A 23,360-nucleotide genomic window follows, 5' to 3' on the forward strand; every position below is an offset into this window, starting at 1 on the left:
CACATCGAAGACTGTGAGAAGTGACCAGGTAGCCACTTGGCTACTGTGGAGCCACCTGGTCCCAAAGAAAGCAGAGCAGTGCCACCCCAGCCAACACCTCTGCCAGGCTCCCAGGCCTGGCTGGTGCGCTAGGAAATGGGTCGCAGTCAGGACCACAGAGGGATTCCTCATTTCCGCTCCAATCTTTGGGGAAAAATACTTTCAGTTTCATTTAATCACAAGGCTTCTTAATTAGTTTTTTTCCCTTTTCTTTCTTCTGTTTTTTTTTTTTTTCCTTTTCTTTCTTTCTAAAATCAGTTGTTAAGCTGTCCTTGCTGGAGGGAGCAGAGACACTGGCCCCTGCAAGGCAAAGCTTCCTTTGTCCAGCTACCCAGACTGGGAGCCCCTTCAAAGTCCTTCAGGACCCAGTGAGATTTTTTTCAAGAGAGACACTCAGGCCTCTCAGTAGCCACTGCTCAACACATCAACAAGTACTTATGGAATGTCTACTGTATACCAGGCGCCAGGACACAGCAGAGCTAATGTCTCACCCACGGTGGCTCAGAGCTATCAGCAGAGGGCCAAGAGAGGATTCAACATTGGCCCTGGTCTTGGCAGCATGGAAAAGCTTCTCAGAGAAGGTCAAGACATTCATGGCGAAATACTAAAGTAGGAACTGGGGCTGGCTGGGGTGGTGAGGGGCAGGAAGTGACTGGCCCAAGTGGCCAGCCTGCCTCTGGTTTTTGTTTCATTCATGAGCTCCATCCCTCACTCTCTGCTCCATCCACACAATGCTCTCATTCATCATTCGCACCCTAGGGAGACCAGGCCCTTTGCTGCCAGCATGTGGGCTTTCCAGAGAAGAGGCAGAGGCTGTGGGAAGATGCTCAAGGCTGGTAGAAGTGATGGTGTTTCCTGGTACCCTGAAGATGCTGATAGGCAGGGATAAGAGACCAGGGAGGGAAGAATATGATGGAGAAGTCAAAAGCTGGGGCTGGGGTAGGAGTTGGGGCGGGGGGGGTGCAGGCTTCTCTGAGGGGAGACAGCTGATTAAGATAGCTGGGCACTGTAGTGATGTGGGGGGTGGGGGTGGGGTCTTTCATTCTTTCACTCAACTCATCTACTGGGTTTCTCTAGGCTTCAGCTTAGAGCTCTGGGGAGAAGGTGATGACCAGAGAGAGAGGTGGCTCCTGACAGCAGCACAGGACACTGGGATATGCAGGGGGGAAGTCCATGATCATGAGGAGCGCATGAATGAGACAGGGTTAATAGGTGACAAACAGATCTCTGCTAACCCAGAGGCTGATGGGGACTAGGCGGGGGTCTCAGAGAGTGGGTTTCCGCAGGCCTAGCTGCCACAGTCCCTGAGCCCCAACAGCATGACACCCCCCCATCATTTCCTGCTCACTATGAGCTCACCCCCAACAAAGGGCTTTCTATCAACCATTTACCAGCAGCTTAGTCTGAACAGAAGTCCTAGGCACCTTTCTCTGGGGTCCTTGTGGTCTCTATGGGTAGAAGGAAGAGGAATTCTAGGTCTAGGCACCAGGTTACAGGGCCTCTGGTGTTTATCCCTACGGGAGGCCAACTGCTATGTCCACTCCTGGAGGCCTGTGCTATGTGGCGCTCACGGTCTCTGGTCCCATGTGGCACTGTCCTGAAATACTAGCCCACCCTGTAGGAGACAGGCAGGAGAGCAGGGAGCCCACACATTCACCTCTGCAGGGGACCAGGGACATGCTTGGTGCTGGTGTCTGCCCCTTCTTCCTCCTCATGGAGTGGCAGTCTCCTCTGCCATCCACCCAGGTGGAGATGGAGGCCCCCCCCAGGGCAAAGTTTGACTGCCTGAGGATGCAAATTGATTCTGCCTGTTTGTCTTACATGCGTGGCTTCCAGCCACAGGTCTCTCAAAGAGGAGTGGAGTCTATTCTAAAAGATCAGAGAGAAATCCGTCTATGCAGTCCAAGGTGCCTGGGTGGAGACAAAGCCACGGTAGACTCAGAGGGCCTTAGAGGAAGTCTGGCTTTCTTCCCTCAGCCTATAGGAAGAGCCCTTCTCTTCATTGTCAACCCATTGTGGGATCCCCTCAACTGTGGGTTTCCTGTTAGTCACTGACACCTTAGTTTGATCAGAAGTCCATCTTTCCCAGAGGCCCTTCTAGGGGTCCACCCCGCATAGGGTATAGACAGATGCTTTCAACCGGTGAAGACCAGTTTTGTTGTTTTGTTTTGAAAAACAGTTTATCTCAAACTCAGGCCTCTGAGGTCAAGACTGAAGAGGTCTCGACAGTAATAGGTCTGAATGAAGGTGGCATATCGTTCAGACAGACAGCCCGTCCCCTGGACCAGAACAATGAGAGGGCAAGGCACCTGCCTAAGATCTCACAGCAGGGGCAGGAGAGGCAACGGAGAGTCCGGCAGGCTGAGCCTGAGGCTGGCAGGAGAGTACACACCAGGCCTAGACTGGGAGAGGGGCGTTTGGGGAGGCAGAGCCAGTGGGCACACGGCTACCTTCTCATAGTACTGCAGCTCGTAGTCCAGGATCACACCGTTGGGCTGGTCTGGCTGGGACCACGACAGGGTGATGCTGTCCACAGTGCGGCTCACCTGGTGCATGATGGACACGGCCGATGGTGCTGCAAGAGAGGTCAGAGGTCAGGGGTCAAAGCAGGCATGAGGAAGTACAACTTATTTTAGAAGCACGAGAGCCATGGGGCCAGTGAGGACAGGGTCAGAGAGCAGGTTGGTGGGGGGGTCAGGGACCAGAGAAAGGACCAATAGGGAATTCCAGACCATGGTGGGGGCTGGGGCTTCTCTAGGGGGCTTGTGACAGTGTTGTGGAACTAGATGAGGTACAGGAAACACGCTGACGCTATGTCATACATGTTGACCTGATCGGCCTATTCATCCCCACACGGCTCGCTGACCTGTGACCTGGATGGGGTCTTTCACTACTGGGAGCCTCAGCTTCCACATCTCTGCTTGATGCTATGGAAGGTGTGTGTATGTGTGTGTGTGTGTGTGTGTGTGTGTGTGTGTGTGTGTGTGTGAGGACTGGGAAATAATTTTGGGAATGCCAGCATCCCTCCAGGGAGAAGCCGCGCCACCTGGCCGTTCAGGGCCATACAGACTCATAGAAGAAAGTGGGCTCATTTCTGTCTAGTGAGGCCCCCCCCCCAAGCTCTTCTCCCCACCCCCAGCCAGCACCACACTAGGCTCTGTACCAAGGAACCAGAGACTCCACCCAGAGCCAGGGCCCCCCGGTGGCTGCTTCTGGAATCTCCTGTTGTTTGCCTCTTCTCAGCCGGTGCCAGTGTAACTGGGAGACCTGGACAGACCACACCTTGCCTTCCCACCCCAGCCACTGATCCTGCAGGTCTCAGATGTGGTGTACCTGGGAATCCGGACTCCCAAGCATGCACAGAGAAGGGGGGTGAGTGATTTGTCCAAGGTCACACAGCAGAGGGTGGGTGGGTCCATAGCAGTGAGCCTGGTGGGGCATGTGGTCCATTCCACCCCTCAAGGACTGTGTGCAGGCAGGACTCTGCCCACAGTCCCTCTAGCTGAAGCCACAGGGTGGGCTCTTGAGAGGAGGGGTAGGACCATGTAGCCAAGGCAAGTGGGCCCAGCCTTTGGAGTCTGTCCTTGTCCTGAAGGGCCTGGGGTATGACAGAAGGCCTGAAGAAGATGGCTGCCTGCACCTCTGTCCACTCAGCTCTCTTTCCTGGAGACCCTGTGGACTCAAGATACCCACCCAGAGGAGGCCCTGGTTTCTGACACCCACAGGGTCACTAACTCAGATAACACATGTCATCTGTGGGTTGGGCATTTATAATACCCACTCTACAGATGAGGGAATGAACTCAGGAGTTATGGAGAAACCTGCCTGAAGTCAAGCAATGGAGCCAAGATTCAAACCCAGGCAAACTCGGGGCCAATCAGCTTTCTTGTGGCGATAATGGCAGACCAGGGATGCTGCAGAGGGTTTGTAAGGACATCCTAAGCTCCAGACTGTAGTCTTGAAGCCAATCCACCCCCCTCCAGCCATGGCAGCTCCCACGGGCTTGAAGGGTCTGGGCTGTAGCAGGCTTGGGTTTCAGGCAGATCCTGGGCTCTGAGCCCCTAAGCCCCGTGACCCAGGCGTGGTGAGGAGATGAGATCTGCCAGGAAGATGATCAAGGCTGGCTGGGGAGCTGGCCCCTCTCTCGGAATCCAGAGATTAGCAATGAGAAAAGGCACAGGCTAGAAGCTGTCCGGGCCCCTCCTGCTGCCGCGCCCACGCTGGGTCAGGTTACCTTGGAAGTTGGACATCTGGGAATTCTGGTATTTTCAATTATCAGACGGGCACGCCAGGAGGCTATGGGGTCAGTGGTACCCTGTGACCCTTGCCAGGAGATGGAGCCCCAGGGGGCAGAGCACAGAGGAGGTGGGGGAAGCTGGGCAGCCTGCTTTCCTGCAGCAGGTGGCCAGGGGGCCTGCTGGCCTCCAGCAAGACCTGGGGAGAATGGGGAAAGCCTGTCCCTTCCTGGCAGGGGCTTGGGCCAGCTGAATTCTCCCTATGAGTCATGTTTCTTCCCTAAGTTATGAAGGGGCTGAAAAGGGACTTCCGAGGTTGCATGAGGTGATACTACAAGGTGGTCCCCACAGGCTAAATGAAGGACTGGCTTCTAGTCCTAGATGCCAGCATAGGTCAGAGAGGCAGAAGGCTAGGATGCTGCCTGGCCAGAGGCAGGAGGCCACACCTCACTTCCTGTGTGCTGAGGATCAAGGAAAAACCCACTTTTGGCCATCCATTCCCAGTTGAGAAGAGGCAGTGAGCTAAGGCGCCATGGGGAGAGGCAGCCACTCACTGGACTGTCTGAGGCCCCACCCCAGGCCCAGGCCTAATGGCCTTGCAGGCCCCAGAACCATCTCCTGCCCTTGCCCCCAGATGGAGATGACTCCACAGATGCCCGACCCTGCTGTGGAGGCCCTGTCTGGCATCGCTCTTTTCACCATCTCCCTTCTCCCAGACACCATCTATTCTGTCTCTTTATGTTCCCCAATATACCGAGGTTCCCACCCCTGGGGTTTTTGGCTCCTGATTCTTTGCTGAGAAACCTCTTGCCTCCCATCCACCAGAGATCAATGGTCTCATCTTCATTTGAGTCTCCACTCCAATGTCACCTGTTCAGGGACACCATCCCTGTCTCCTCTCTGCCTCACACACGTTCAACCCTTACCCCCAGTGCCTGGAACAATGTGTGCCTCAGTAATGTTAATTGGTATGTGGAGGGAAGGAAGGAAGACAGGCAGGCAGGAAGGCTGGCTGGCTGGCTTTGGGCAAGCTAGCCCTCTCTCTTCCCAGACTCTTTTTCCTTCAGCCTCCTTCCCAACAGTCAATCTTTCAGACAGGAGCAAAATGCGAGTTCGTAGTTAAGCACACCGTGCCCAATTAAAAGACTACACTTCCCTAACCTCTCTACTGGCTGGAGTGGCCGTGTTGAGTTTGTCAGTAGATACAAGCTGAACTGTTACATAAAAACCCAAAGGAAGTCAGTTTTACAAGGAAAGCATGCTCCTAATTCACCTTCTATCCTGGTGTCTGGGATGTGTATGTGATAGCAGGAGACACTGCAGCTAGTTTGGCCCAGAAAAAGATGTATTGAGGAGTCTGGTTCCCCTGGACTCCACATTCTCTACTTTCTAATATTATTTATGGCTCAGAGAAAGGCCATGCAGCCTGCTGTATCAACCATCCCTCTATAATTGTACCTTTCTGTCTTATCCATTTTCAGGTTTCTTGTCTCTGGTTCTGGGCCTGTCTGGATGACTGCCTTTGACAAATGGGATAGAGGCGAACCTCACTTGAAAAGGCTCCTGTGTGTGTCCATCTGTCTGTCTGCTGCCTCAGTTCCCTGCGATGGCAAGGACTTTGTATCCAGGACACCCTGCTAGTGATGAGACCCTTTAATTCAGCTCTTCATATTGTGGTGACCGCCCCCACCATAACTATTCTCATTGCTACTTCATAACTAATTTTGCTACTGTTACGAATCATAATGTAAATATCTGTTTTCTGATGGTCTTAGGTGACCCCTGTGAAAGGGTTGTTTGAACCCAAAGGGATCACAACCCACAGGTTGGGAACCACTGTACTAGAGGCGTAGAGACATGTAGCAGCTGGGGCCCCTGCAGTCCAATGGACAGCTATCAACTCCAAATAGGGAACTGCCCACGCTCTGGAGCAGATAGACAGACAGCAAACACGAGCATACCTCTACCAGGACCAACGCTGCCACAGGCTGCCCAGAGACTCTCAAACTTGTGGCATATTGCTTCTCTTCTGCCACCAGCTTTGTCGTCCCACCTGTCTCGTGTCCCGCCTGTATCACGCAGTGAGCCCATCTTCAATGGCACCTTCAGTGAGCAACGCCTCCCCGGCTCCAAAGGATCAGAGCGCAGGATGCGGTCTCCCTCGCCTTCTCTTCCCTTCTCTCCTCTTTCCCCAGGCCCCTGCCCAGAGCTCTCTGATCCTCTCAGCCTCCCAGGGAGAGAAGAGGGTGAAGACAAGTTCATACCAGTTCCAGAGCAGAAGGCATTGTGTGCCCGGACCCAGCAGGGCATGAGGATCAGAGGAGCCCCGGGGATAAGAAAGGCTTTGGAGAGTTCAAAGTCTTTCATTGAGGGAGCCACGTGGCATGGTGTCGTGGACACAGACCTGGGCAGGGAGCCTGGGACCTGTTCTGCCAAGGAGCCTCATGGGATCCAGAGGAGCCACTTAGGAATCTCTTTGGGCCTCGGTTTCCCTCTACGTAGCAAGAGATGTGCATGAGATAATATGGGGTATTTCAATATGACCCTAATTACATGCTTTGATTAGCAGGACCATGACTCCAGAAGATGTCTACACCCCCGTCTTGGGGAATATGGCGCCCCCATGTGGCAAATAGCTCTCAAGATGGGAGACTTTCCTATGTTACCCACATGGAGACCAAACTTAAAGGAGTAGGGTTTTCCCAGTAGGGAGCCCTTGAGTTTGGAAGGCTGAAAAACCAGGCATCCTGTGGATGAATGAAAGCTCTCAGAGGTTCTGGGCAAGGACTTGAAGGGATCTCAGTGGCTCAGGGTGGCTCGAAGCTGAAGGAAACCAAGCCATCCCTGGAAGAACCAGACTCAGCACACTGTCTCAATACACAATGGCCAGAAGCCAGGCCTGGTGACCCAGAGGCTGTAATCTCAGCTACTCAGGAAGCTGAGGCTGGAGGATCTCAAATTCAAAGTTTCCCTGGGGCTACCGAGTACATTTAAGGCCAGCCCGGGCAACTTAGCGAGTCCAGACTTCAAAATTAAAAAAGGGGAAAGATAAATAGCTACAAACCCAGCACACGCGGGAGCCTAGGTTCCATGTAAGAATAAAGAGAAAAACTCAAAGATCCTGCAGCCCCAGCTGCAAGACGCATGCCCTGCTTAGTTTGCAGAGGTCTGCATAGCCTCAGAACTGTGAGGTCCTACTGTGTGCAGCTGGAACTGGCTAAGCCTGTAGTGACAAGGCATGTAGTAATGGCACACTGTTGCTTATCCTTCTAGCCCTCTGCAAAAGCCCATTTCATAGGCAGGGAAACTGAGGCCAAAAAAGTGAGGGTTCCCTTTCAGCTGGGACCTCAGGTCAGAAGTCTGACCTCAGGTCAGATCATTCAGGCCTGGCACTGATATCCTTTCTCCCATGTGACCAACTGGGCTGGGAGGACAGGGCATGGTCTGAGATGGATCAATCTATTATTGTTCAGCACTTGTGACTTTGAAAGCTGAAGTCATCTATTTGGACACAGTAGGGAGTCTTATCTGCAGGTGTCCTGCCCCCCCCCCCCCCCCCCGCCAGCCCTGATGACATTCAGATCCTGTGACCTCCTGCCATGATGGCTGTGGGCAAGTCCCTAAGAGTTCACAGCTCTTCTCTATAAACTACCAAAGGACCTTTCAGCTCTGGGAGCGGCTCCCAGCTGAGGGCCTGACCTAGCATCTGCATGTCCTGAGCACATGGTTCATGCAATGGACTTTACGGTCTCCGTGGAAGCAGAGGACCTCTGGGTTTTTAGTACCTGCCTATGCCAGGCAGCCTGGGTGGCATTGGGGACATAAGGTGAACTACTCACCACAGCTCTGTGAGGAAGGAGGCCTATAGGGAGGATAGAGCAGATGTGATCTTATTTAGTAGACCAAGGCTCCCTACCAGCAGGAAACAGCCAGGCTAGATTTGAGGTAGACATGGAGTCAGCCTGGAATCCCAGGACTCCAGAAACAGAGGCAGGAGGACCAGAGGTACAGAGTTATCCTCAGCTATATATTGAGTTCAAGGCTGGCCTGGGCTATATGAGATCCTGTCTCTAAATCAATCAGTCAGTCAATCAGTAAGTCAGTCAGTCAATCAAAGCCAGGTGACTCCCATGTCTAGACCTTTCTCATCACCTCTGGAACCTGCTGGGTGTGAAGACAGTTGTGGGTAGGGTGCTGAATTATTTAGAGCATATCTGGAGTAGCCTTGGGGGATGGCCCAGGTTTTTGGGCAGTCCTGAGGACTGGTGCCTGTGACTGAGATGCCCCCCCCACCCCCACCATGGTTACCCAGCTGTCCTGCTTGTATATCCACATAAATGCCACCTCTCCGAGGAGCTGTGTCTTGCCCTCTGGTCTCTCTGTGTGTTGAGTCAAGGGGCAGAATGGCCGTGTGGCAGAGGCTGAGGGCTCAGACAGCTGGGCCCAGTCCTGAGGTCGCTCATTCCCAGCTGGTGAGCCCGGGCATGCGGCCTGGCATTCCCTCTAGTGTAAGCCCTGCAAGCCCAGCCTCTTCTCTCTCCTCAGTCCCCGAGTGCCACTTGCATCTGGGCAGAAGGCACTCCACAAAGGCAGAGTGTGGGTGGAGGCGCGTGACGGCTTTATGAAGTCAGAAGACAGCTCTGGCCCCAGCGAGTGCCAGGGGACTGTGAACGGAGCCCAGTGCTTGCCCAAACGAAAGGCTTTTTCCTTTTAAGGCAGTGAGCTAGATATTTATAAATTGAATTTTAGGGTCTGTCCAAACCCACCACCGAATGCATCATCGGCCTGGGGCGGGGCATCCCCCTCCAACCCTGTGCCTTGTTTTCTTGCAGTCTCCAGTGCCCCAAGCTCCCCATTCTTGCACGCTTCCCTGAACTTTCTGCGAATGCTTCTGGACTGCTCCCTGTGGGGCGTCTCCTTCTGGGTTCTGGGACAGCCTCTGTGAGGAAAAGCAGACCACTGCACGTGGGCGGTGATGGTGGGGGCAGACAGACAGACAGACACATAATGATCAGAGACATAAAACTAAATTTTAGCGCCAGGAATGTGGAGCCGTGGCGTTGGGCTGGGGAGAGGTGTCTGCGTCAGGATCGTCAGTGAGATGAGCTCAGGTCTGCAGGCAGGCCAGAGTCACATGTGCAAAGGCCCTGTGGCAGGAGGGCTCAGGGCTTAGGAGGACCAGTAGAACCCTGTCTGTCCTCCTCCTGCACTGTCCTCCCTAGGGACAACTTTTTCTCTGCCCGATCCCATCTCTTCAGTCTTTGGAACTCAGCTCAAATGCTCATTGCAGGAAATCTCTCATCCCAAGAAGGCCGTGGTCTGCACCGGTGGACATTTTTGGCTCTCATTTCAGGCAGCTGTGTTATGGGCTTTGTAGCTATGGTTTACCTTGTACCCATAGTGTAAGTCCTTACAGGCAGGGCTGTTTCTCCAGGCTGGAGTTAGAGGCCAGCAATCCTAGGTTAAAATCAAGAGCTGAACCTATTTAGTAGTGGAACTTTTTTTTTTTTAAACAGGGGCTATCCTGAACTCCCTTAGTAGACCAGGCTGGCCTTGAACTTACAGAGATTGGATTGCCTCTGCCTTGAAAGTGCTAAGATTAAAGGTAGCACCACCATGCCTGGGTAGTAGTGGGACTTCTTGTAATTGCCCCAGGTCTTTGTGCCTCATCCCTACTCACTGCTGCTGCTGCTGCTGCTGGTGATGGTGGTGGTGATGGTGGTGGTGGTGGTGGTGGTGGTGGTGGTGGTGGTGGTGGTAGTGGTGGTGATGGTGGTGGTGGTGGTGGTGGTGGTGGTGGTGGTGGTGTGTGTGTGTGTGTATGGCTGTCCAGCTCCTAGCTGGGTTGTGAGATGTGCTCTTCAGAGGACTTGGGACAGAGAAAAATGGGAAATGGGGTAAGGCCCAGAGTTCAAAGGGACTTGGGCTGGGTTGGGCTCCAGTTTCTCAGATTCGTCTGACAACAAGATAAACAATCCTCAGACCCCACTCCCAGACTCTGCCTCAGTCGGCCTGGATGCAGACCAGGAGTCAGGCTATGAAAATCTTCTGTCTGCTCCTAGCAGTGCATAGTTGGGGAAACCGAGACCCAAATGAGGAAGAGACTTCCTGGGTCTGACAGAAGGCTCAGTCTCAGTTCTTTGCCCACGAACAGCAGGGCCCAGTCTCTGTAGGCAGAACACACCTCCCGCCCCATCAGTGCGGGCCTTGGGTGTGGACTTGCTGTGACTACTGAGGTCTGGGTAGCTGCTGGTGCAGTGTGGCTCCTGCTACATGCTCACCCTTCACCAAATGAGCCTGGGAGGGTGCTGAGGCACAGCAAAGACTAGAGAGAGCCTACACCATGGAGGCCAGACTAGCATAGTGGGCCCCACAAGAGGAGGGGTGATCGACAGGGTCCCACAGTGAACAAGAACACAAACGCTATGCCCGTCTATTGAGCTTTGGGGTGGTTTTGTTACACAGCGCTCTCGCAGTAGAAGCTGACCATTACACTAAGGACATAGAAAGCAAACATCAGATCTTCTGCTCCAATTCCTTCATCCTTCCATTTATGTAAGCCCTCTGGTGAGCGCATGTGTGGAGGTCAGAAGGTGACCTTGGGTCATTTGTTAGGTACTGTCCATCTGAGACAGGCTCTCTCATTGGCTGCGGCCTGGACTGCTTGGCCAGTGAACTCCAGGAATCCTCCTGTTTCTGTCTCCCAGCACTGGGATTAGAAGCTTGTACAGCTTCGCTTAGTCTCATGCCTCTATAGTTAGCACTGTATCTGCTGAGTCGTTTCCCAGCCCCTTCTCTGTTTCATTCCTGAGGATGCCCCCTCCTCCCTCCTCCCAAGAGACCCTCCCCTCCCTCCTGTTCTCTGAGCACACCCAGCTTTAGACAGGAGGGACCCTTCTCAGCAGCCCCCCCCTTTGCAGCTACGCTCTTAGCATTAGCTAGCTCTCCCTCACCTTGGGCGTCCAGTAGATGCTGGAGAGGCCCCCAGAGCCCCAGAAGAGCTCCAGAAGTTCCCTTTCTGCCTTCTTCTACTTGAAAAACACTGACTGCTTCCTTTTCTGTAGCAAGGGCCCCAGATGAGTTTTCTCAAGCTAGAGGGACTCACCATTGAACCCCTGTCAGCTGTAGGGTATCTTGGCCAACAGCTGTAGCTTCTGAGATTCTCTAAGTCTCCAATCTATCCCCAATCTAAGGACGGCTCCATGTTCTTATAGTAGTTTACTGTTCTAAACTGTTGGATGTGGGGTTCATTTGTTACTTAGCATTACCAGTACAGTAGCTGACTAGTACACTCCACTTTCATTTTTAGTCGGTTATATTCCAAGGTCCCATGAGAAGCATGCTCCTTCTTGGATATAAAAACAGCCAGCAGAGTCACATTCATGGTCAAAACCAAATCATGTATCACCAGAACCATGATCACCAGACCCATGGTTACTCTAGCATAGAAGCCTCTTAGCCTCTGTCACTCTTCCTGGCTTGTGACCTGACTTTGGCTGGCAGCAGGGAGCCTAGGGATGTAGCAGTTCCTCTTTCTTCCCTAAGGTATCCTCCATCTCTTTCCCGAGTTCCCTTAGTTCTACAAACTACAGTCACAGCAGCCCACCTCCTTCAGGAAGTCTTTCTGGCTTGGCTTGAACCTCTGCCTCCAAGATCCCTGTGTATTCCCCATGAAGAACAAGCTGAGGTGTGGCCTGCTTCTCTCCTGTCACTTGTGGCTCTGCTGGGGAAGAACTCACTATTCAGTAAAGTGAATAACCCCAGGGAGTAGTGACTCACCGGCAAACCTTTTTTTAAAAAATCAAATCCAGGTCTTACACATGCGAGGCAAATACTACTACTGAGCCCCAGCCCCAGACAAAACTGTTGATTTTTTGGAGACTTTAGCTATTTAGCCCAGGCTGCCCTCAAATTCACGATTCCCTTGCTTCAGTCTCCCGAGTGCTAGGGTAAGAGATGGACACTATTGCCTTAGGGCATGGCATAACACAGAGTGACAGTCCCCTCTTCGTGTTCCCTGTGGGGCTCACCTGCTTGGTTGGTGGTGATGTTCACAGAGGCGAACTGAGGTGAGAAGGGACTCTGGTCAGTCACACCGTTCACGGCCTGGATCTCGAAGGTGTACTGCGTGTGTGCCAGCAGGTCACTGATGTAGATGCGCGGCTCAGTCAGGCCCAGCTGGCGGGGCGCGTACTGCACGTTGTCCCCGCAGCGCGTGCATGCGCCCCGGCCGGAGCCACAGCTCTTGCAGATGATGTTGTAAACAAGATCCTCGCGACCCCCCGAGTCTCGGGGTGGGGTCCACTCTAGCATGAGGGACGTCTCGTTGACGCTGGAGATCACAGCCTGGGGCGCAGAGGGGATGGCTAGGGAGGGGACAGGAGAGTCAGTGGTGGCTGTGGGTACTGTCTCCATTCAGTGCCCTATCTCCCCCAGCCCTGGCCCCCTAAAAGGCTTCCTCTAAATCTTTCCATCTTCCCAAAGAAGCTTCTAGAATATGTTATCTTGCTGTGTGTCAGCATCTGCTTTCCCCAGGTCGCAGCCTCTTCGGTATTGGTGTCTGGGAACTGTTTTCATGTTTGGGGTGATGCCTGCATGCTAACAGGTTCCCTCCCTCCCACCTTCCTTCCAGTAAGTAGAGATCAGAGGACAACTTTGTGGAGTTGTTCTTTCCTTCTGCCTTTAGGTGGGTTCTGCTGATTGACACCAGGTTACCGGGCTTTGGGGTTAAGCCCTTCGCTCAGGGAGCCATCTTGCTGGTCCTTTTCCTCTACACCAGAGCCCAGGCTATCTGAAAGATGACACTCCCCAGCCTTTGTGATTGGGTGACAGCCACTGACCAAGGGCAGAAGTTGTTGAGTAGGATATCTTATGTGTGCGCATGCGTGTGAGTATGTGTATGTGTTGCATCTGAGTGTGGTGTGTGTGTGCACATGAGTGTGGTGCACGCATGTGGGTATGAGAGAGCATGTGTTGCATGTGAGTGTGTAGGTGTGTTGCATGCATGTGAGCGTGTAGGTGTGTTGCATGCATGTGAGTGTGTGTGTGTGCACATGGATGGATGTGTATATGGGTGCATGCATGTGAGTATGAATATGTGTGGCATGTGAGTATGTAGGTGTGTTGCATGCATGTGAGTGTGTAGGTGTGTTGCATGCATGTGAGGGTGTAGGTGTGTGCATGCCCATGTGGAGGTCAGAGCAAGCGATGTCTTCCTCTATCACTCTCTGCCTCACTTTGAGGCAGGGTCTCCCACTGACCTGAAGCTCACTATTCCACAAGGCTGGCTGGCTAGCTAGCTCCTGGGATCAGCCAGTCTCCACTTCCTTCACCTCTGTTGCTTGGCCTCTTATGTGGGTGCCAGGGATTTGAACTCAGGTCCTCATGTTGTAGAGCAAGTGGCCTTATCCACTGAGCCATCCTCCCCCAAGATCTCTAGAGTTATACATGGAGATAGATGGCTACATCATGACTTTTTCTCCTTTCTGCTGCCTAGTGTGTATGTGTGTGTACGTGTGTATGTGTATATGTGTGTGTTTATGTGTGTGTGTATTTGTGTGTGTGTGTATGTGTGTGTATGTGTATGTGTGTGTATGTTTATCTGTGTATGTATGTGTATATGTGTGTGTGTATGTGTGCGTATTTATGTGTGTGTATGTGGGTGTATGTGTGTGTATGTGTATATGTGTGTGTTTATGTGTGTATGTGTGTGTTTAAGTGTATGTGTGTATGTGTGTGTATATGTGTGTGTGTTTATGTGTGTGTATGTATGTGTGTTTATGTGTGTATGTGTATATGTGTGTGTTTATGTGTATATGTGTGTATGTGTGTGTTTATGTGTGTGTGTATGTGTGTGTGTATATGTGTGAGTATATGTGTGTGTGTACCGCTGGAGCTTAAGCAGCAGTATTAGAATTGACCTTGTGGGGAAAGGCACACGCCTTAGCAGCCATCATGAAGTCACCTTTCTGAGCCCTTTGAGTCCTTTAACGTGACAGAACAGGTCTATATGTCTAAGTCACTGGGGTCAGCCCTGTGAGTGTCATCCCTGACTGAGGTGGGGGTAGAACACTACTCAGCTTGGACACTGAGTGCACAACACCAAGCCTCCTCCTGCCCCAATGTGAGTCAAGACCTTGACTTTATCCTCACATGACTGAGTGGAAGGGGCACAGGCCATATGCCAACACAGAGCCAGCTTTCTGTTCCCTCCCCTAGGCGCTCGGCTGCTCTGTGGCCATTCCCCTTGCTCCAAGCCTTCCTGTGGGTCGATTGGGGGCAAGAGAAGACGTACTTGTGCAAGGCATGTCTAAGGGGTCCAGGTCGGCCCTGTAGTAGCCGTTGCGGCATACACAGTTGGTGGCACCCTCGGAGGTGGTGCGGCTGTTGATGGGACAGTGGGTGCAGGCTTCGTCCCCTTGGTTGGCCTTGAAGGTTCCTGATGGACAACCTGGAAAAGAACATAGGGAGGGTCACCAAGGAGCCCAGGCAAGACAGCGAGAGGCTGTAGTATGAGGAGATAGCCCTAGCTGTGATCCTGGAAACCTAGCTCCTGAAGTTCTGGGGTCTCAGGTCCAGCATGGCAGCCCGGCTCTGGCCCAGGATTTCTAGAAGACCTGTTTATGTTTGTCTCTGAAGTTGCCTGTGGGTTCAGTGCCCTCAGCAATCACCCTTCATTGTGCTGGCCCATCTGTTCCTCAGCCTGGAGAGGCTTGATGAAGTCTGGATTCCTAACCTGGTTAGCTGTAACCAGGTAACTGGGCTCTAGATCATAGACACGGTTTGATATAGTGCTGGGCAGTCAGACCATACCCTGAGTGACCTGGTACACACTGAGGAAACTTCTGGAGTCACAGAGAACTATCTGGGTCTGAGGTGAGCACTCTATACATGCACATGTGATGCCTGACACAAGCCCATACCAGGCTACACACCATGTAAAGTTTAGTAAATGTGTAAAAAAAGAGGGGGCTTGCAGTACCGAGCTCAACCTGAGGGGGCAGTGTCTACACCCAGGCAGCACCTAGCCGTCTGGGCTCTCCCACTCTTGATGAGCCAGCGACCTTGCAGCCAGGCCATGCACGGGTTAGGTTCTACTGCAGGCAGCCATGTGAGTGTGGATGGGTTCAAATCCATATACCTGTTTTGCTGGCCTGGGAAGAAAATCCAGAGGTTGGTAGTTTGGCCCTGCCCTCTCAGCCTCTGTCTATGTGAAGAGGTGGAGGGAAAAGAACTTCAGAGGAAAAGCTCTCTGGGATGAAATGCTGCTAGTTTACCTAGGTGCTGTGTGACTTTTAGCAGGTGACTGTACCTCTCTGAACATCCATTTCCTTGTATACAGACAGCTAACATAAATCATCCTAGTTCGTCTTTCCAGCCCTGCTGTTTGGTGTTTACCTTTCAAGTCCTAGTCTTAGCACTACATCTTTCCCTGGCTGAGCCTCCAGGACAGAGATCCTGCCTTTCCTGGGGCTTGAGACAAACCCCAAATTCACTCTCCTGACATAATTACCCATGTACATACAGGGTTTCCTGGCCATTTTCTTAGCTGCCCCAGAAATGAAGCTGCACCTCATTAACTGTTGCTTGCCTTATCTGCCTAGCTGAGAAGCTGGTATTCAGCAAGTGCTGCATAAATGCTTCAGTGGGAAGAGAGCTTCAGAGAATATGAGGTTGGGATGGCAGTGAACATGGTTTATAGGGAGCAGGCCGTCTGCTGAATTCATATCCACCTGAGTGTGTAGCGTGACCCACCCGACTTCCGTGTCTGTAAAACAGCAGTTAGTGCTGCTGAGAGCAACCTGCCAGCTCCCTGCTGTGCGAAGGAACAATCTTGGCATAGATACACAGTTACCTGTTCAAAACCAAGCTGCTGAGTGGCCATGGATGCCATAGCTGACCTCTCTGAGCTCAGTGGTAAAACATTTCCGGCCACACAACAATGAAGTTCCAGGGAACAAAGCACATGAGACAGGGAGTGGGTGGGCTCTGCTTAGTACCAAGCCCAGCACAACTCCCTATGAGCATCAGAAAACAGCCCCTCTCAGGCCTGCCTCTCCTGCTTGCTTCAGGACACAGGTTGGCAATGTAACCAAGCTAATCATTGGCCACTGTGGCTCATGCTATCCTGACCAGGCCCTGTAGGACCACAAGGGGAGAAAGGACTTCATCACAAACAACCAGGCTTCGGAAGCTCCAGTGACAGCGCAATCCTATGGTAGAGATGGGGTAGAGGTGTGTGTGTGTGTGGGGGGGTGCTCACGACCAACATGCATAGTAACAGCTCTCAGTCCCCTGGCATTAGCTCTGTCCTAGGATTTGGTCATTCCAATCTTGGGAAACTTACTGAGCCCGAGCTAGCTGTCACCCTGGCCTCCTCTGCATCCAGACAGGGAGTTAAAGCATGAAGAGGGAAAACCACTGTCCCAGGACCAGAGGGAAAGCCACTGTCCCAGGACCAGAGGGAAGGCCACTGTCCCAGGACCAGAGGGAAGGCCACTGTCCCAGGACCAGAGGGAAGGCCACTGTCCCAGGACCAGAGGGAAGGCCACTGTCCCAGGACCAGAGGGAAGGCCACTGTCCCAGGGCCAGAGTGAAGGCCACTGTCCCAGGGCCAGAGGGAAGGCCGCTGTCCCAGGACCAGAGGGAAAGCCACTGTCCCAGGACCAGAGGGAAAGCCACTGTCCCAGGACCAGAGGGAAAGCCACTGTCCCAGGATCTGGCTTTGGTGGCAGAGGGGGGTCCGGCCCCAGGCCATCTGTCTTGGAGGCCTCGTCTGTTCGCACCCAGCCTTAAGAGTCCAGAGTGACTTCTTTTCTCACCCACAGTCCCCAAGTCTTAGTGGAAAGCAGATGGATCAACAGTTGCTACGCTGGGCATCTCTGCAGTTCTGGCTTTGTGGACCCGACTCCTCCTCAGTCACCAGCCCTCACTGCTGTGGATCAAGATGGGGCCACCATCTTGGCATGGCCCAGGGATCTGAGGCCATCCAGCCGTAGCGGCTGTGGATTGGCACTGGCCCAGGGTTAGCCTCTCAGACTTTGTGTCCTTCTCTGCATTAGGGGCTTGTGGGAGGGTCTAGGACTGTCTTACCGATACCAAAGGATTTAGCCCCAAGCTTGGGCTCTTCCTGGCTCCCTCATCGGAGCATGTACAACTCTCAGTGCCTGCTCCATCTGCTGGCCAGTTCCCAGCTGCCTGGCAGGTGGCTGCTCTCTCCTCTCTGTGCCATGCCAGCCCTCCATCTGGACCATCTTCCCAGCTGCTGTGCTGGGTTAGCGTGTCCTGGGCCACCCTGACCCTATCTGGCTCCCCAGTCACCTCTTCACCAGCCACCCCCAGTCCCTCAACTTCCTCAAACCCGGTCCCCTTCAGCCTGGGAGGTCACTTCACTCTCCATCCAGTCCCCAAGACCACCCCCTCTTCTCTTCCCTGCCTGCACCTCCCCTCTTCCCACCCCCTGTAGCCACACAATTACCAGGTCTTCCCTCCGCAGCAGGGTCCCATGCCTGCCTCTTCTTGGCCAGCTCCCACCCCTGCAGGCATCTAGAAAGCTCTTCCCACCCACTTCTTGGCATCGCAGGGCCATCTGGCCTCCTCCTGCCCAATCTCTCCCAGCCGGCTTTCTAAAATACAAAGTTGTTCTATGTTACTGAAAGAGGCGCAGAGGCAGACAATGGAATATTATTTGGCTGCAAAAAGGAACGAAGCCCAGGGCTGCGCTCCCACCGGGGAACCTTGAAAACATTGTACTCTCTCAATGAAGCCGGTCACAAAAGTAGGATTCCATTTATAGGAAATAGGAGCATGAGAGACACATCTGAGGAGACAGGAAGTCGATGTGTAGCTGACAGGGGAGAATGGGAAGCCTGCTAATGGATAACAGGCTGACTTTGGGGGCCATGAGAACATTCTGAAATTGACTGTGGCAGTGTTTGCATGGCCCCAGGAATGCACTAAAACCCCTGCGTGTGTGCCCTTCTGGGCAGGTAAATTCAGAGGTGTGTGCTCAATGCCTCCCTGTGCAGCTGCTATCTCAGATGCCGCCCCAGGGAGCCCAAGCTCTTCAGAGCCCCTGAAGACCTCACGCTGGGTCCCGCCCATCTCCCCTGCCTTGATGTCCACCCCTCTATATTCATTCACCTGCGGTGCCCACACCATGCTTCCTGCTCTTGCCGCCAGGGCTGCCCTCCCTTGGTCATTGGGTCAATGGTACCTACTCCAGGAAGTCTTCCTGAGTGTCTGTCTTAATGGCTTTCTTATGAATCTATGTGCCCAGCTGGGCTGTTTATCTTAGAGATCTTGTCAGTCACTGGGATGGATGCATGAGCACTGGGAAGAACACCAGCTCAAGACTTCTGTTGGCATTTGGGGAAACTGAGGCTCAGGGGCAAAGGAAACAGACAAAGCTCTTAAGTCTTAGTTCTCTCTTCTCCCCTGAGCCCCCAAGAGAGAGGTCTGGGCTGGCTCCTATCCCCCAACCCTTGGGTGTCACGTGCAACATCTCAGGAAGGTGAGGCCTGGGTGCGGAGCAAGCAAGTCAACGTGCCCAGTGCCCAGGGATCTCCCTGCCCAACCTTTGTCCCTGCCAACCCTCCACAGTTAACACAGGGATCTGCTGGACACTAGCTCAGTGGGCTAAACATTGTTTAACTCAGAATAAAGCCACAAGGCCCCGGGGGTCAACTCCAAGTGTCTCCTGGCGGTTTCCTACCACAGGGCTCCTGCCATTGGTTCCTGCCAGTAGCTTCACTTCCAGACATCTGCTAAGCTGTACCCCCTGCCTCATGCCTCGTCTAATCTACTCAAAGGTTACCGACTTAGAAAGGCCGGCTAGACTACTGTTAAAACGCCAAAACAAAGCTGGCCCTGGACTCTGCTTCCCTTCAGTGACCCTCAGCTTGTGTCAGCGTTAGAAAGCAGACCAGGGTCTTGCAAGACCTGTGTGTGTGTGTGTGTGTGTGTGTGTGTGTGTGTGTGTGTGTGTGTGTGTGTGTGTGTGTGTGTGTGTGTGTGTATGCGTGTGATCCCTGGGAGGTACTACAAACACTCCCAACCCCAGTGGGACCCCAGAAGGGTGGTGGTTGGCTGAAGGGAGAATGCTTCACAGGGCTGAGATGCAGGAAGAGATGCCCGGCCACCAGCATCTTCATGACCCCTCTCAGTGCCACAGACAGACTCATGCCTGCTGCTGGCTCTCTCTGTCTTCTGATCCTGTCTGCTAAGGTGACCAGATTTTTTTTTCCTAGTTCTTAAATTCAAAGTGTTGAGTCCCCAGTGGGGGGACTCAAAGTCTGAGGCCAGCAGGGAGGGCTCACAGCCCCATTGGACAGACCTCAGGGAGGGCTCACAGCCCCATTGGATAGACCTCAGGGAGGGTTCACAGTCCCATTGGAAATTTACTTTGTTCTTCTCCTGTAGTCCAGGTTTAGAACTCACCTTGTAGCTGACGATGACCTTGAACATCTAATCCTCCTGCACCCACCTCCTGAGTGATAGGATTATGGTGTGTGTGTGTGTGCCACCCCACCTGATTTATTCGGTGCTGCGTGCATGATTGGCAAACATTCTACCAACGGAGCCACATCTCTGCTCCTGCTCCCATCAGACACTTCTCCAGCTCTGCTGGCCACCTCTCATCCAATCACAGGTCCTTTGGTACCCTGGCCCGCACAACCTGCTTCTTTCTCCTGAGGGCATCGCCTGTACGCCCTCCCTCCATCTCTGCCCTGTCGCCAGCTCAGGCCTCCAGCCAACACAGACCTGTTCTACCTCCAATGGTGACTGCTAAACCAACCAGCTGGCTAGCAAGTGAGAAGCTTGACTCACACTGCTGTTCCTGTATTGTGTGGGCTTCTGCAGGGGCCAATTCCGTGTGACCGGCCTGCGGTCAGGGTCTCTGGTGCTGTTAGAGGCGTGCACAGCTGGGTCTGCTAAGCTCTCTGGTACAAACCAGGGCCAGTCTCACTGGGTGAGATGACATGGTCTACTGGCTGGTGAGTGGTGGATGGGGAAGGACTGATCCTCAGCACCTGGCACATAGTAGGTGTGCCAGTGGATTCCACTGGAAGGACACACACAAAGTGCCTAAACTCAGGGCCTGTTCTCTTTGGGACACTGGGGACTCAGAGCCCCCCCCCCCCCACCAGCAAGCTGTAACAGCAGAACTGCCACTTTCCAGAGCCTTCTCTGGGCTGAGCCAGTGCTCAGACTGGCATGGCCTGGATTCCCTCACTTGATTCATGTTACTGTATACCAGTGCTGGTAAATCATTTGGATTTTATAGAAAAGGAAACTGGGGGCAGCAAATGGCTTAGTGAGTAAGACACCTATCCACCATGTTGATCCCTGGGACCCGCATGATGCAAGGATAGACTCAATCTCAGCAGGTTGACCTTTGACACCCCCCCCAACATGAATGCCTTGGCAGGAACACCCCAACACATGCGCACGCACACACACACACACACACACACACACACACACACACACACACACACACAGGAGCTGGGCAGAGGTAGCTCACGCCTTTAATCCCAGCACTTAGGAGGCAGAGGCATGCAAATTCCTTTGTTTGAGGCCAGCCTGGTCTACAGTGTGAGTTCCAGGACAGCCGGGGCTACATAAAGAAACCTTGTCTTAAAGAAAACCAAAGAAACTTAGCCACTGTAAGGTCACATAGCTAGAAAATGGCAGGGTTAGACTTTTCCTTTGAAGTAATTCTGAATCCTTGTGCGCAAATACCACCAGTCAGGAAAACCATCACAAGGTCAAGTGTCAAATGCCAGGCTTGGAGACTATCTTATTGAGGACAGTCACCCAGCAGGACAGAGGCAGAGCTCTGCCCTCCAGCCCAGGACATCCGTCCAGGCAGCCAGTCTGCTCCTGCCTTCTGCAGATGCCCAGAGTGCTTGGCCAGGAGAGCGGATGGCAGCCAGCCGGAGACAGGAGGGGGATTGTAAGGAAACAGATTTTTCCCCCGCCTGCCCCCTGGGCTCCGGGGATAGGTGATAATTGACCAAGTAAGGCCCAAGCCGGTCGAGGCAGGGCTCCATCTGGGCCTGGCATGGTGGGTCTGCTAATTGGCACCAAGTGATCCTTGGTGGCTGGTCTGCCGCTTCTGCCCCTTCTTCAGGGGGATGCTGGTTTAGTCCCAAAGATGACTGGTGCCATTTGGAATCAAGTGCTTAGTCAGGCCTGATGTTCTGGGTGGGTCGGGGGAGGGGTGCTTGGAAAGAGTTTCATTGGGGGGGGGAGGGGAGGGAGGGTGCTCTGCATAGAAGGCTCTGGGTGACACTGGAAAAGGCCTTCCCTCCCTGAGCAGAACTCTGATGAGTTTGGTCAAGTTGGTGCCGGTCTGGTCCAACCCCTTGTTAACTGTGTGACCTCAGGCCCATTACCTCACCTCTTTGGGCCTTAGTTTTGTGAAGCAGCAGTGAGGAGACTGACAATGTGGGTCTTAAATCTCTCGGAGGAGATGAAATGAGCTAGCAGTGCATACCCTGGGACGATGCTGGACCTGTGGAGAGTATAAAATGGCGCTTGCCGCCGTGATAGAGGCAGGGGCACTCTTGCCAGAAACACTTGCGGGCTCAGAAGGGTTTTCCGAGTTCAGACTGTCGAGTATTTGCATAGAGGCAATGAGATCCTGAGGCCCAAGTCTGAACACGACATTCATTCATGTTCACACGCACCTTGCGTGTATCACCCGAAGGGCATTCAACGGGGCGTTCTGTGTAATTTTATGCCGAGAAAGGTTTTCCTGGAATAGTGTTTCTGGTTGTGACATCAGGTTTAGGATCGGTGATCACCCACTGGCAACTCACTAGCTCATACTGGCTGCGGTACTCAGTTCTCTGGGACAAGCCAGGCAGAATGCCCAACTGGGTCCTTCGACACTATTGTGAAGTCACACTGAAGTTTCTGGTAGTCAGAGAAGCACCCTTGACATCTCTGAGGGCCCAGCTGCACCTGGGGCTGGACAGGAACGTGTCCAGCTACACAGGACTCACAATTGTCCTGTATACAAGGAGGTGACACTTGTGTCCAGCTACACACGACTCACGATTGCCATGTATACAAGGAGGTGACACTTTATTTTCTTCTTGCAGGACTGAGGTTTGAACCCAAGGACCTTCACACACACCAGGCAAGCACTCTGCCACTGATCGACACCCCCAGTTTTACTGTGTCTTTTAAGACACTCCTCAGCCCAGATAGGCCTTAACCTTATAACCTCCCTGCCATAAACTTCCAAGCAACTGGGATTACAGCTCTAGACCACCAGGCCTGGATATTGGTGTTGCCATTTTAGAAGTGAGAAAACTGAGGAGAGGAAGTGTCCTGTAAAATGTCACTTATAGCCAAGGGCCTGGAGGGTGGTTATAGCCCTGGAAGGTAGAGACTTATGCCTAAGCCTAGCTAGCTTACCTGTGGACTAGGGTCTTTGGTCTACTGGATCTCCCAAATCCCCTTCCACACTCCTGGCAATTGGCTCTCTAAGAACCCCACCTTCTTGCCCTGCCCAGCTGGAGCCACTTGAGGGCAGCCCCTGTGCCACCTGGCACAGACTCAGCACCCTATATCAGCTCCCTGAGTGCCTGCCCTCAAGTCTGATGGCTAGTGTGTCCTGGAGTGCTGTTCTCTGGTCTTCTGTGGTGACATGAAGGGACAGTGCTCATAGTGTTTGGGAAAGCTAGGCATGGGCTCCCGCAGCGTCCATGGGTGGCCGGGGACATTTTGCAGCTCAGTTCTTCCAGTTTCTGGACCCTGTGTCCCTGGTCCCTGTGCCCCTGGTCCCTGACAGCCTGCCTCCCTTCAAGATATCCCAGCTCCCCACCAAGAGGCCAGAGCTCCTACCCACCCAGCAGGCAGCCCCATTCCTCCAATTTCCTCTCAATTAATCAAGCTCTGAACTTTTTAATTATCTGCCTGCAGGGTGACTCCCCGCACTGAAGCAATTAAGGACATTTCTAAGGGCCGTGTGGTTGTGGTTGCTGCAGGCTCTGGTGCAGAGGCTGACCAGCCTTCATGGAGGAGGGAGCCATGGACAGGAGGGCTAAACCACATTCACAACCCCTGGGCTGC

General features: G+C 53.2%; 1 protein-coding gene across 7 annotated transcripts in view; it reads right to left on the minus strand.

The window, feature by feature from the left end:
- The window catches only part of Ephb2 (Eph receptor B2), a 188,791-nt gene that overhangs the window by 33,895 nt on the left and 131,536 nt on the right, over positions 1-23,360 (minus strand). For all 7 annotated transcript variants that reach the window (XM_030253190.1, XM_006538534.3, XM_030253191.1 and 4 more), the window contains exons 4-6: positions 14,569-14,724; positions 12,305-12,640; positions 2,490-2,614 (exon numbers count right to left, since the gene is read on the minus strand). In XM_030253190.1, coding sequence (XP_030109050.1) covers positions 2,490-2,614; positions 12,305-12,640; positions 14,569-14,724 — 617 coding nt within the window. The remainder of the gene's footprint in view (positions 1-2,489; positions 2,615-12,304; positions 12,641-14,568; positions 14,725-23,360) is intronic.

This window comes from Mus musculus, chromosome 4 (assembly GCF_000001635.26).
Source record: "Mus musculus strain C57BL/6J chromosome 4, GRCm38.p6 C57BL/6J".
Taxonomy (NCBI): Eukaryota; Metazoa; Chordata; class Mammalia; order Rodentia; family Muridae; genus Mus; species Mus musculus.